Source organism: Colletes gigas, unplaced genomic scaffold (genome assembly GCF_013123115.1).
Source record: "Colletes gigas isolate AHSC1104 unplaced genomic scaffold, ASM1312311v1 Colletes_gigas_Sc00005, whole genome shotgun sequence".
Lineage (NCBI taxonomy): Eukaryota > Metazoa > Arthropoda > Insecta > Hymenoptera > Colletidae > Colletes > Colletes gigas.
This window is the reverse complement of record NW_025106634.1, coordinates 521,945-536,438: the sequence shown is the minus strand read 5'-3', so window position 1 is coordinate 536,438 and position 14,494 is coordinate 521,945. Positions and strand designations below refer to the sequence as shown.

The following is a 14,494-nucleotide window of genomic DNA, read 5'->3' as shown; positions in this document are numbered from 1 at the left end:
CAATTATTATAGTATTATAACATTATTATACTCAATTATTATACTATCATAATAGTATTAGAGTCAACTATTATACTCAATTATTATACTATTATGATATTATTATACTCAATTATTATAGTATTATAACATCATTATACTCAATTATTATACTATCATAATATTATTATAGTCAATTATTATACTATTATAATATTATTATACTCAATTATTATACTATTATAATATTATTATACTCAAAGAAAATTAGAAATGTTCAAATACCAATGCACCAGCCATTCTCTAATCTCCATCATATCGATTTGCTTGATTCGTAGAGTATTTTTTTAGTAGAATTCTTGAGTTTTGTCGTTTTAGATTATTTTGTCCAGGAAATGTCGAGCTGTTTCTCGGAAGATCGCATTAATTCGCGAACGTTTGCGATACCAGTGGTTCGGTTGATCCAGTTCCAGGTAGCGCGTACGATACGTAATCCCATTCGCGCGCTCGATACGCGTCTGTCGGCTTTGAACGAGTCCCTCTTCCCCTTCGTTGCGCGAAGAAAAGCCGCGTCCTCGATCGCTAAGCTGTTCCGCGAAGTTGCAATTAAAACGGTTGGCAATCGACGCAACGATCGGGGACGACGGATCATTGCTTTCAACCGGATGAAAGCGAACACTCTGGCCCCCGAGTGATCTCGCGATGATTCGATTCGAGCGAACGGGGACGAGTGTTTCAGCGTGGAAATCCTCGAACGTGCTCGTCGACGCGGGTTATTTGTCCGTTCGCGCGGAGAGCCTTGCACTGGAACATTATTAAAAGCCCGATACCGCCGAGAAAGCGACACGGAACGTGGACGCGTTCGCCAGGAATTGTTTACGAATTTTTACGAGCAAATCAACTTTTCAGAAGTCTCTGCCTCGGAATCCGTGACCCAAATTAGCGAAGAAAAATAGGAACAAGTATAAAATACTTGACGGAAGTGTACGACTTTTAAATGGATATTTAATAAATTTATGTGTCTCGAGATACAAGTTGGATTAAGAAATATTTTTTTTTATTAACTTTACGAGTTTTACAATCGATTTTTCAAGAAGGAATTATAAATAAAAATGGTTACGTTATGCGGGACATTGTACAGTACAATGATGGAGTTTGAATTATTGGAAGAATCGACTTACCAAGTGGAGAAGGGTGAATCTTTTTAGTCTAAATGGAAAATTATTCGAGTTTGACAACTTTTTAGATTATGTGGTGTTTGCTAAATTGGGCAATTTCACATTTTACTAAAGGTATATCCAAATCACGATGTATTACGTCGTTTGTAACGTACCATGGAACTAAGAAATATTATGTATTAGCAATAATTTAAACGAGTCTTTTTTCCTTTTTTTAAATTAATTTACGGGAACACGACTTGGCAAAAAATTTAAATTAACAAAATTTATAGAAGAGTCTCTCCGTGTGATGTTTATGGAGCTCGTCGAGGATCGATGATGCGTTTGGAAGTTTATGGTAGATTTTGAAGTACATATTTACAAAATAGTCCCTGTATCGAGGAGTGCGGCGCGATCAATTGGGGGACTAATTCTCGGGATAACGAACCTGTCATTGCTTAATTTTCCAAATATATTGACATTCCATCAGCGCTGCACTAAGGGCGGACGATTGCGAAAAGTTTCCAGCGAAACGATTGGACTCCGTCGAAGGATCAAAGTCCCGTCCGCAGCCCTAGACGCGAGAACAATGGTGTTTGGAATGGAATTCCGGAACAGAAAGTCCCTGTAATTGGAAATCTCTCTCTTTTCCCCTTCTTCCGCTTCGCCTTCTTCTTCTACCTTCCTTCCTTCCTTTCAGCGTTCTCTGTGCGCGTATAGTTGCCGCGAGACTGTTGGACCAGCGGATCGATAGCTCCTCGATTCCCGCGAGGAAATCGCATAGAAGGGCTTTGCCGGGGCAAAAACGAAAAAATCACTGAAACGCGATATTGACGGCCAAAGTGGATAAACAAGGAACAAATCCTGTTTCCTCGAAAATGTTTAACACTCCCGGGACAATATTTTCGTTCCGACGACGGGGGAATATCTCGTGAGAATTTTTATAGTCAACTTTTACGCGACTAGTAGTTAAGGCTTCGTGTATCGTGTCTCTTATTTTTACTCCTGCTACCTACAACTAACTTCCGCCTATTTTATTTTTATTATTAATCCTGATCTTCTCCTGTTACACGGCAGAAAATTGTAATATTTTACATAATACGAGAACTATCAGGAAATTGAACAAGCTGAGCTTTTCATAAAAAAATGGCAGAATATATGCGTGGTTTATTTGTTTGATCGCGCGAACGTAATCTGCGGCTCTTGTATTTAGTAATTATTCGTTCATTTATTATTTATTCGCGGCAATCTCGTCGTTTAAGCAGATTTAAATTTAACTCCGGCAACGGTCGAGGAGAATTTAAACCTGACTTCAACAGGTTAATAGAAAGGACTTCTCTGCACGGGAATTTGGAATTAATTTATACGCAGCCGCGAACGTAACTCGACGCGAAAGCTTGTAATTGCTGAACAGAACGGTGTGATTCTAACAAGAACATGAAAGGAAATTAATAATGAACTACTCAACGTGGCTGACAGACACCCGGAACGAACCGAAACTGAGGGATTAACTTTCCGTTCCCGAATTCCAATTTAAAATATATAATACTTTGGAACAACGTTTACCAACTCGTTCGATGCACGATCATGGACACGTTCAATTTCTGAGATTGATCTCTCGAGCATCGATTGTTTTTAATGTTGAACTACACCACGTAAGCTAGACGCGTCAGAGTCGATCTGAAAGCTCTATAATCCCTCCAGACAAGATTTACTTGTAGAAAATTCAGAAATCGAATTCCAGCCCGAACTTCTCGTTCCTGTCTTCGACTCGGACAGCCGTAACGCGATCAAAACCCGTGAAATCCGATTCGCCGGGTTGACAAACGCGGGAAAAGATTACGCGACGAGAAAATCGACGGGATCCACGTTCTTTCGCGAGAGAGATCGGATCGATCGCGTCCCAAGATCCGCGGCATCGCGGTTGATCTCGTCAACAGCGAACGGGGGCCGGCGCTATTTAGAGTTAACATCTTATCGGCTCGTTAGGAGGGAATTAGCGGGGCCCAGACGATGGCTTTGACTGTTAAATCGTCTAATCGGATCACATCGATTCGCAGTTAAGACGCCCGCGCGGCTCTCGTAGTCGCAAACGAAGAAGGATTCGAGAGTAGCGAGCCCGGGTCAGGGTGGAACGACCTTCAACCTGCGCCCCCTCGGGTTCCGTCCGTTCGGGGTATCTACATGCCGAAAGATCCTCGAAAGGAAACTTCGCCGATGGAATTCGTAACGAGCCCCCCGCGCGTTGACTCGGCCACGCCGATCGCCGGGGCTGCACCGAACCGACGATTCGCCTCGTTTCGTGTCCCGCTCCGCGAAGACTCCACTTCCTTGGAAACTGCCAGTAATTAGATTCGCCGACCGAGATCAAAGTATACCGGCATTTCCATCTCTCTGGGAAAGTTCCGCCTCGAGTTTCCTCGAACGCCACCCCCCCGACGGGTTTCGTCCAAGTTTTTCGTCCGTGTCTCCGGAGATCCGTCGAATTTGAACAGGGTAACGAGGGAAGGAAGGAGAGAGGGGACGTCGATCGGTACCGCCATCTTTAAAACGATGTTTCCCTTCTATTCGCGTCCGAGAATTTTCGTGTCGTGTGCTGTATGCTCTCGAACAGAGTATGGCGATAGGAACAGCTGCGAGTGAGGAAACGTGGTCTTGAAAGACCTCGAATTCTAAGTAGATGCAAAGCAGATGTGCAAGCTCAAGTTCAGGCTATGATTTATTAACTCAAAACACTCTTTTTTACATTAGTATCAATTCTTCCCCTTGTGGATGACTTTACGTTGATTATTCTGTTTCTTTTTAACTTGTGGGGTGGTTTTCTATCGTAGAAGGAAGTGAGTAAGCGAGAAGGAATGAAAAGAGTGAGCCTCCAGTCTGTAGAGGTCGGGCACTTGTGAGAGAGCGTAGCCCTCTGCTGGCAAAAGCAGGAAAAGAGAACTGTTGTCACAAACTCTGCAAACCTGCTCTGTTTCATCAAAATTGGAAGCAAGTGTATAACGAGTAAATAACGTGGATAAGTTAATTAATCTACTACAGTATTCGAAACATCAGTTTTATTCTCTGAATTTCAAAATCAAATTAAAGGCTACCTTAAATTATTGAATTACACATATTGCTGAAGTTGTAATTTTATTAACTCGAATTGAACTAGCTATTGTAACTTAATATCCGTTTAAATCGAGTAGGTTATCCTCACAATATCATTCTACCAGTTACTGGCAAAGGCCTTCAACGTAGATCGAAATGTCTATGAATAAATCTACGTTTCCAGGGAGTTTCTGGTTATCTTACTCTTCCTCTTTGTGCTTTTAAGAAAATTGAGTATTTTACCCGTTGTCTTTCATAGCTACATCCAATTTTTCCTACTTTTACAATGGATTTGCACTTGGTACAGCCATTGATAGAAATAAATTTGTTTCGACAATGTTGCGATATTTAATCTACTCGCTCAAAAGGAAGACTTATAATCGAAATTACTTGAACAAATTATTTATGATCAACCGATTTCATTCCTAAATTAAACAACCCCTTCGATTTGTGTCAAGCTGGATTCAAAACGATCTATAATAGAAAGTTCACGATCTCCGGTAATTGCCGATTTCTCAAAAGCGTTTGACAGCACTCGCCCATCATTTCTGATTAATTTAGGATTTTCAGACAGAGCTATCAATTAGTTTCGTGCATATCTAGGCGACTGTTATCGAGCTGATCGAGATGTAAGCTCTATGTCAGATTCGAAGTACTTCGAGAATGTATTCTCGGCCCTCTATTACTTTCTATCTATATTAATGACTCATCTTCCCTTTTGTCATACTGCAAGCATTATATACCAATGATCTGCAAATCTATTTAAAAATTTAAACGAATCTACCTGAGCAGTTAAATAAATTATGAAAATCGTATTTCAGAACTACACAAGACTCTTTCCTACTAAATTCTTCTGAAATATATAAAATAAAATTTAAACAATTTTGCGAGCCACTCTCGGATACATCAACAGAAAATCCATTAAATTTTCTTATCGGTGACCAATTTGTCCACCATGAACGAACGAAAAGAAGATCGAAACAGGTTCGAGGAGAGATTCCAAAGATCAACAAGGCGTCAATAACCGGTACGAGGGGGGAAAAGGCGCGCGACAGACAGGTGCAAATAGTAAAGAGACGTAGAAGAGCGAAGAATTCATCGAGAATGTTGATTGCGTCCGGTGAAAGTAACGAAACCCGACTGCAGGGAGGAATCTATCGGCTGGTGGACCCTGGGCATCCTATTTATGTTTAGTAGTTCCTGAAACAGCATCGTTATCGAAGGTCGAGCGTTCGTCGCGTAATAAACGGGGCACGCGACGTAATATCGAGCCGGTTATGCAGAGAGAACGAGACTGGATTAAACCTGGTGGCCGTCGAAACGTTACACGGGCCGCGGACGAACGATTAACTAGAAAATCCCGGAAATCCGTTACACGGGAAACCAATTACGAGGAAAGTAATAGCTTTGCGGAGGCGCACACACGGGTCGTTTTCAGCGAAATAAACGTTCGGCGAGCCGCGATACGTGACGCAGACGTCGTCTGGCGCGGAGGGGATCCTTGTGTCAGGACGAATTCATAACAGAGTCATAATTGCGGGACGGGGCCCGCAGTATGCATAATCCCGTAGTTAGCAGTTCTGCTTAACGATCCGCGAGAAGCAATCCCGACGTACCTGCCACGCTGCAGGATGGAGGCGTCCCAGCCAACCTCTCTCTTATTGCCTACCCTCCCACCCTCCTTTCTCCATCCCCCTTCCGCCACAGCCGTATTTCTCTCATCACCCCCGCCTTTTCTTCTCCGCGTTTTTCTCACTTCTTTGTATTCTTTCTATCCCTCTCTTCCCTTTTTTTTCTGTGTTTTGGGGGGTGTGCAATTCGCGGTACAACCGAGAAGCGGACCTCCAGTCGAACGTAAACAACCCGAAAACGCGAAATACGACTTTTTACGATGGTGGTCCTGCTTTCGAGAACATCCAGCTTCGATGTACGGTGTTTTTTCCATATACTGAAATACTCCATTTTTTGTTTTGTTATGACAAAGTGCACGTGAGGTAATGTTTTATCCCTACTTGACCATTTGCTTAGGTGTTTGGTAGTTCGTGAGATATTAATGAAGATCATAAATTACTGGTTCGTCAAATATTTATGGTAGCCAAGATAAAACTAGTCTATAAACATTATATTTAATAACATTATGATTCTACATATACTATCCTGTATGCATAGCAAAATTGAAAAAATTATTTATTGTTCCAAAACTCTTAGATCGTAGAAAACTCATATTTCGTAAACTCCTCTGCATTAAAATTTTTTTCGATCCTCTAGCTATCAATCCCGAATGAATTCGATGCCCAACGCACCACGTAGTTGCTTTATTACTATCATTTCACAATTTCAAGGAACGTCGTCTCCTTTTCGATTGATCCACACTTCTCTCCCCCCCTTTTCTTTCCAGTTCCCTATAATTCCCTCCCACCCTTCTCTGGCATTCTCCCGTTGCCTTGTCCACCGTAATACCAAGGCTGAAATTACACATCTGTGCGTTTTCCTATAGGCACACACGGATGCAGATGAGCACACGCGGATAGGTAAATAAACACATATATGAAGGCCAGCGCACATGTACCTATTCACGTGAACAAATATATGTGGGCACGTATACATGCTTAATCACCTGTATGTACAATATTACAGGAACGCGTTCGCGTGGAATCGCGTGGGTGTGCGTGCACGCAGTGACACGCGCTCGGGGTTCGACGTAATGATAGAACGGATTTCGAGATAAATTTATGAAAGACACGATGCACGGAAACGCATCGTGTAGTTAAATATTTGACAGCTCCCGTCGAGCGCGGCTCGCCCGTGTATTTTATCGTCCGATAGATCTGCGCGGAATCGAATTCGACGCGGGATAAACGCGATAACAATCTCCCCGTTAGAGATAACAATTTCTGCCAAGTTTTGTAAAATTTCAAACGCACCGTGTAGCTCTGGGCTCATTGAATCGACTATGACAAACTGCACCGTAGTGCCCAAATCTCTTTCATTGGCTCCAGGTATCGATACGTGAAAGTGTCATTTTGTGTTTTTCAATTGGGGGAAAAAATGATCAAAGTAAACATCAGAATTTAATCTCCTATAAATGTCGACAAATTTAAAATAAAAAAATAAATATTCGTCGCATATACAAATGGATAGTGATTCAAAATATGATTGTTAAAGTTGCAAAAAAATGAAAATAACATTCGTTTACTGCCAGCTGAGAGATCTGAACTCCATTGAGCATCTGTTCGGAGGAACAATAATTATCTCAAAGAGCGTTGTTAAAAACGTGGTTTGAAACAAACTGAAATAGAATTGATAAATTAACAGAAAGTATGCCAAATGGACTTCGAGAGATCATAAATAGTCGAGTACTTTTTATATATGACTAACAATTTTAAATTTTGTTAAAACTTTCGACTTAGTTGCGAGAAACTACATTTTTGGTGCTTGTCAACACTTGACAAGGTGACTATACATGCCTGCCTTTCAATACGATGGATTTCAAAGAAACTTTATCGTTAAATTTTGTATTGCTATCAATATCGAAAGTGCATGAAATCAGTTCGACCAGCATTTTTCGAACTCGCCAACTTGCGAGCTGGTAACAGTATAATGCCGCGCCGTCACGGAGGAGCGTTCAACGGAAAGGTTCGAACCGTGACGCGAAGAAATCTGTGGACAAAGAGATGGGCAGAACCGGAGGGGCCGGTCGAAGGGAGAAGGAAAGAGGAAGAGAATCCTCGTTAATTATAGTCCCCTTGCATCGCCACGAAGAGCAGCAGGACGAAGGAGGAGCACGCTGACCGCATGGTAATAACGTGCTCGGTCAGTTCTCCGTTCAAAGTGACGCAGCTTACGGAAGTGACGACGGAGGAGCCACGGTTTCTTGCATGTAATTACCCGGGTCGCTTTCTTTCGGCGATCGGTGGCGCGTAACAAACCGGCGCAGGAAGTTTTCAGCTTTGCTTTTTGAACGTTTACCGCCTCCCGGTCGGACTGGATCCGTTTTAATTGAGTTCTCCTTTGAGACCCCATTCGCGAAACGTTGCTACGTTCGTGACTTTCGAGAGAGTTTCCGCCGCCGTGACGAAATTCCCTGTTTCTTCGAGTTCCTGGTCTAGCAATCGAAGTGCTACGAGCAGACGGTGTTTGCATCCCGGCTGTCTAGATCTATTAACTCCGAAGAATATACGACCTCCGCGGTCGATCCCATTTCCTCCTTCTGATGCAATTATTACAGGTGATTTTACGAGTAACGAACGATGCACCTGACGTATTATATTATTCCTCTCTCGATTCTAGCCACCATTCGTTCCTAGCTCCAAGAGTAATTTTCTTTTAGCGAAAAAGAAGAACCTTGACTTCTTAAAGGGGTAGTTTCGTTCTGTAAAATACTTTTCAGTAACGACAAAAAAGTGTAGCTAAGATTACATGGTCTAACGATGCACCTGAGATATGATATTCTTCTTATGATTCTAGCTACCATTCTAGTGTTCGTTCCTTGTAAAAGTAATTTTCTTTCCGTGGAAAAGAGAAACCTTGACTTCTTAAAGGGATAGTTTCATTCTTTTGGAGTATTTCTCAGCAATAACAAAAAAATGTATCTAAGATTACATAGTCTAACGATGCACCTGACGTATCATATTATTCCTCCCTTCATTCTAGCTACCATTTTAGCGTTCGTAGCTCCAAGACTAATTTTCATTTCGCGAAAAAGAGAAACCTTAACTTCTTGATTCTAGCTACCATTCTAACGTTCGCTCCTCGCAAAAGTAATTTTCTTTCCGTGAAAAAGAGAAACCTTGACTTCTTAAATGGATGGTTTCACCCTCTTAAAATATTTTCCAGCACCAGAAAAAAAATGTATCTAATATTACATGGTCTAACACGATATATCTGACGTATCATATTATTCCTACCATTCTAGCGTTCGTTCCTCCACGAGTAATTTTCTTTTCTCGTTCTGTAAAATATTTTTCAGCGTCAGAAAAAAGAAGTGGTATTCTCGTAATTTTAATAGACCTATAATCGAGTCACAACTTGCGAACGAATTTACGCGTTCGGTTAAATCTTCGAAACTCTCCGTCTACCAACGAAGTATGCGAAACTTAACGTAAGCCAGGGCACACAGATACCAAAGAGCGATTATCCCGCGATCGATCGAAGAAAGCACATCAGGAGAGTAGTTCGTCGCCGTCGAACATGCATCTTCCGGTTCCTGCACAGGTGGGCTCCCCGTTCGTCTGGTTCCACGCGCGGTTCGCGGTACAAGCCGAACAGGCTCCCTTAATTCAGCCCCGTAATTAATTATGCATTGTTGTTTCCCGCGATAAGGGAGGCAGGGAACACGTCGGGGAATTTGTCCCGACCGCCTTCCAAGATATGCCTCCGTCGTTCCAACCGACAGACGGGATGGTATAATCGCGTGACTAACGGTTAAGTAAATCGAGAAGAAAGGACGCTCGGCGCGAAAACGCGACGCTCGACGACAGACGCGCCCCGTTCCCGTTTATTAATGGCGGCGTCGGTATTGATAATTCGCACGTGCGTTACCTTAATTGCGGAAAGAGTGATAAATGTTGATCGCGTTTGAACGGGAAGGGTGGCCGCGGCAGCGAACGTCGCGACCATTACGCGAACCATTACGCGATCTCATGATTCATGACGCGCGCCACTGGAACGCGGACCCAGCGTTCAGTTTTTGAAATCGTTTAAGAGCAGCGCAAAGTTCATTCATGTTACTAGTTTATTGGAACCGAAGAAATCCATTTTTCTATCGATTATTTTGTCCCCTGCTTGTTCTAACTATTTTTTACAGGGTTGATTAGCTTCGATAGATGGAAAGAATAACAGAAACATAATATGCTGTAAAATATCAAAGGAAAAGCTATATCTTAATTAAAATTTGATTTGAAGTCAGACATAGATTTTAGTTAGATTTTTCAAGAAATTAATTTCAGATTCATTTTTCGAATAGAATAGGTAAAATAGATAGATTATTCGTGATATTTAAATAGGCATGTCGACTTATTTTTGATTTTCTATTAAAATAAAATTCTTCACATTATTTGTTAACATTTTCTCGTACTATATTTCCGTGACTGATCCAGTCGAACCAAAGGCGCAAGCGAAGGCATCGCCGGATTTATGTCACTCAGTTTTATTTATCGATCCTCCCGATTCTAATATTACGTACGACATAAATTTTAACGAAACAGATTAAGTGACGTTTCCTTGTCGCGAAACGTTATCGACTAAACGGGAACTGCAATTATAGGATACCTGTTAAAAGTCGCGAAGAGCCATTTGTATCGTTCGCGAACTTTGCAAGATCCGTGTAAAAAGCAGGGTTCGATCAAAACTGCGACAGATGTTTCGCTGATACGTTCGACCCTTCACTCTCGTAATATTAAATTGTTCAAGAACCGTCGTCGAATATTTAACCTTTGGTTCTCACTGAGCTCTGGATACAATTACTTAATCGCCCGTATGACAATTAATTATGATCCGCCCGTAGAGTGACTAACGTCCTTTCGAAACTTCAATTTTCGTAATTTTCAAATTTAATAAACGATATGGTCGAGCACTCCATCGAGCGTGTAGCTGATTTATTCTGAATAACGTCATATAAGTACAATCCCATTTCAAAAGCTAATGTTGTATGAACTTTCGACGTCAAGAGTGCTTGGAACCAATAACCATGTATGAAATTAATAATATCGTATTATCTCAGGAAGCTCATTGATATCGCGATCAATCATTCGCATCAAAACTCTCCCAGAATCCTTTTAGACGGATATAAATCGAAACGTAAGGTCACGATTGATCTTGTATTTCCATTAAAGCTTTCCTGCGATATCGTTCGATCAGAACGAACTCCTCTGGCGATTTGATCGGTAACTAAGCGAGATAGAGGGAACCATGACTGGTCACTTACCCGTGTGCGTCCTCTGATGGGCCTTCAGATGCGAGCTCTTGGTGTACACCTTCTTGCATCCCGGAAATTGGCATTTGTGTATCCTGCGCTTCGTGTCAGGCGGGCTGTGCTCGTGGCTCCTCGCGTGGTGCCTGTTAGCTACGGTGCTTGCAGCTGCAGTGGCCCCTGCATGTGCGTGTTGCGTGCCTGCAACCGCGGGGTAGCCGTTCGCTGTGACGGAGATCAGTCTGCAAAAACACGGAACTACATCGTTCGGTGTTCTCCTAGCAGTTCTCCTAATTAACCGGGGAATGCTCCGTTAGGATAAACCGGACGTCTAATTTGTTTGCGGTTTTACCGCGTAATGGGCCACCACTCTGAACGTCAATTTTCTCTTCATCGGTCAATTACGGTGCCTTAAAGATGCTTGCGAGAGAGCAAAATTGTTTTCGAGCCCAACGGTGACTATATATACCACGGTATTCGAAATTATCATCGCCTAGATTTTTAAATCTGTTAATATCCATTTGCTCCTTTCAGTTTTTTAGGAATCACTGCTTTTTAAATGTTTTTGGGAGGTTTTCTTCAATAAACGATACAAACAATGTAGGAAGAGATGCTTAAGTTATCTGTATTTTTCTTTGTGTTCCCTTGGGGTTTTAAAGGATTATAGTTGCGACCCCCATTTCAACTCACAGTTTTTACTTGTGATTGCTGTTGATTACTTGTTGTGTAATACGAACGAGAATGCGGGCAAACATTCTTTCCCTGCGACTTTTTAATAATTTGGGGATGAAAGGGTTAACTGAAACTCGTTCGCGTGCAGCTTAAGAGGAAGTGGTTGCAGTGAGCTCTCAGGTATAATTGCATCGCAGTTTAAAAGACTCTATCTGAATGCTATTGACGCTATAAATATTCCGAGCATCTAAAGAAACTGAAGGAAAAAATTTTTATTCAGGTCTATTCACTCTCGTGACTTCTTTAAGAATAGAACTTTTCGTGAGAGGGGCCGTATAATAAAAATTCTGGGCTTTGCAGGTCAAGAGGCAATATCTAGAAAATTATATACATACGTGCTTATACAGGGTGAATCGCGAAAATTATTCACCCTATTTATTTTTGGATAAAAATTTTGTTAACATGGATAATCGTTCAAAGTGGTGACATTAGTTTTCGTGAATTTCTTTGTAAATTTCTAGGGTAACTTTCAATTTCTTTACTCTTTATTTCGATTTATTATCGATCTCATCTCACTCCACTGTATTCCCTTTTCACATCAATTGTTTTATATATATTACTTCAAATAAGGAATTTCTAGAAACTTAATTGCAGTGTTTGTAGTGGTAGGACGATTTAAAAAACATATCAAATATTAACTCATAATTAATTATAATATTAATTATGTAGAATGTGGACTTTATAACGTGTCCACATTATGTTACCCCCTTTCAATTGGTCGTTTTGTTCATTAAACACAATTTGCTTCTACGGCGACATTATTATTCGTTTCAGTTATGGGATGAATATTCTATGTACAATGACGGTATATAATAAACAATTGTTTGCATCAGGTGTGCTGCTTTGATTACGTTTGGACAATAAACACTTTCGCTCCTAGTCCACTTAATTTTCTCATTTAATTTCATTAAATCAGGAAAGTTAAAACTTTTTAATTTGCATTTAAAAAACAGAGCAAAAATGGCAACATCTTTAAAACAAATTAACTTTTGTATACAATTTTGTGACATTAAGAGATAAAAGAATTGAAAGTTTCGATTTTGTACAGTCCGTGAACGAACTCGGGGTCCACTTTGATCCACAGAAATGATATATTCCAGAGTCAAAAAATTCTCTTTCTTAAATATTATTAGGAATGTTATATAGGAATTGAAATAATGAAGTGCAGATTGGGGTAAAAATGGACACCAGGAGTCCGTCGTTCGGTCGATAAGGCGGGGGTTAAAACGTCGAAGTACAAAGGTTGCTTACCTTGCGACACCCTGCGCGTTGCTGGTGGTAACCCTGACGATGGCGCTCCTGCCACCCGTTCCATGAAGGTTGAGGTTGTGCACGTCGAGCATCGAACTCCCGCTCGACGAGTGACTGGAGTTGGAATGACCTTGACCCGAGCCGGGGCTCGACGGTGGCGTCAGGATCTGACCTTCGCTCTCGCAGCCGCTGTCCTCCTCCTCCTCGATTTCCTGCGCCGCAAACGTAATTCATTACGCAACGGGATTACGATAACGGGTCTCTGATTAAAGTGCAAGCAACTGGTTAAAACGATATCGGACATCGATACACCGGCGCCCGCGACCGTGCGAATCGATCAATGGCAAATGACCCCGTAAACGGATTACACGGCCTACGGTGTGTGCGCGCGGGCGCGCATGCGTTAAATTACACCATGGCCCGCGCGCAAACCAGGGAAAATTGGGAAGAATCGTTATTTGTATAACTGGCGTCCGACGGTAATTGAAATCTGACGGGTATTGTGCCCGCGATACGTCGAAACAGAACGAAAGTGAGTCGCAGCTCCGCGCAAATAGAGCCATTCTTCTCGGGTTCGCTACCTATCGCTGATTGCTATACTTCGTCCAAGAGACAATTATTAGATACTTCGACGAGCTTCCAATTTTAACAAACGAGGAGGAAGCACCGTTCGCTAACAACACCCAATAAAGAAAACAAACTGTACTCCGCATGCACCTAAAATAGGAAAGAGCTTTAGCGACAAAGCCGAAAAGAACCAAGCGTTCGCCCAAAACTGATACGAAAACAAATGTTTCGAGCGTTTGTTTTAAATATCCGCTTATAGAAATCGAACGCCCACGATAGTCTCGCTCGTCATATTTACGTAAATTAATCGTTCGCATGCAGAAAGCAACACCATGCGTCGAGGGGTGATATTGAAAAGGTGGCTGAAGCTCGACGACGAAAATAAAAAAACGAAACGACCGAAAGAAACAGAAAAAGACGCGAAAAAAAAAGGTGGAGAGAGCGCTCCGTGGCGCTGTCGCGGAGGAGAGGAAATATCGGACGATAAGTGTCAGAGATGTAAATCCGGCTTGAACGCACCTCGTGCTCCTCATCCTCTTCGAGATCCTCGCTGGGCTCTTTCTTGAGAATGAGTGCCGTGCACGAGAGGGAGGGCGAGCTGTCCCAAGACAACGCCGAACACGCCGAACTCGCCGACGACATCGACAAGGAATCGAGGTGTCGGTCCAGGAGATCCCTATCGCGGCCGTTGTGGTTGTGATCGCCGGGACTGAATTTTATGTCGTCGATACAGAGCGCTTCCCTGTCTTCCGACGTTGTCGTCATCTACGCCGGCATCAGGGACAGAGAATAAAAAGAGGGCCTTCGA

At 42.1% G+C, this 14,494-nt stretch overlaps 1 protein-coding gene across 1 annotated transcript in view; it reads right to left on the bottom strand.

Moving 5' to 3' along the window:
* Positions 1–14,494, bottom strand: part of LOC122395095 (Krueppel-like factor 6) — a 450,056-nt gene that overhangs the window by 17,314 nt on the left and 418,248 nt on the right. The window contains exons 3-5 of the mRNA XM_043392424.1: positions 14,206–14,451; positions 13,120–13,331; positions 11,152–11,378 (exon numbers count right to left, since the gene is read on the bottom strand). Coding sequence (XP_043248359.1) covers positions 11,152–11,378; positions 13,120–13,331; positions 14,206–14,451 — 685 coding nt within the window. The remainder of the gene's footprint in view (positions 1–11,151; positions 11,379–13,119; positions 13,332–14,205; positions 14,452–14,494) is intronic.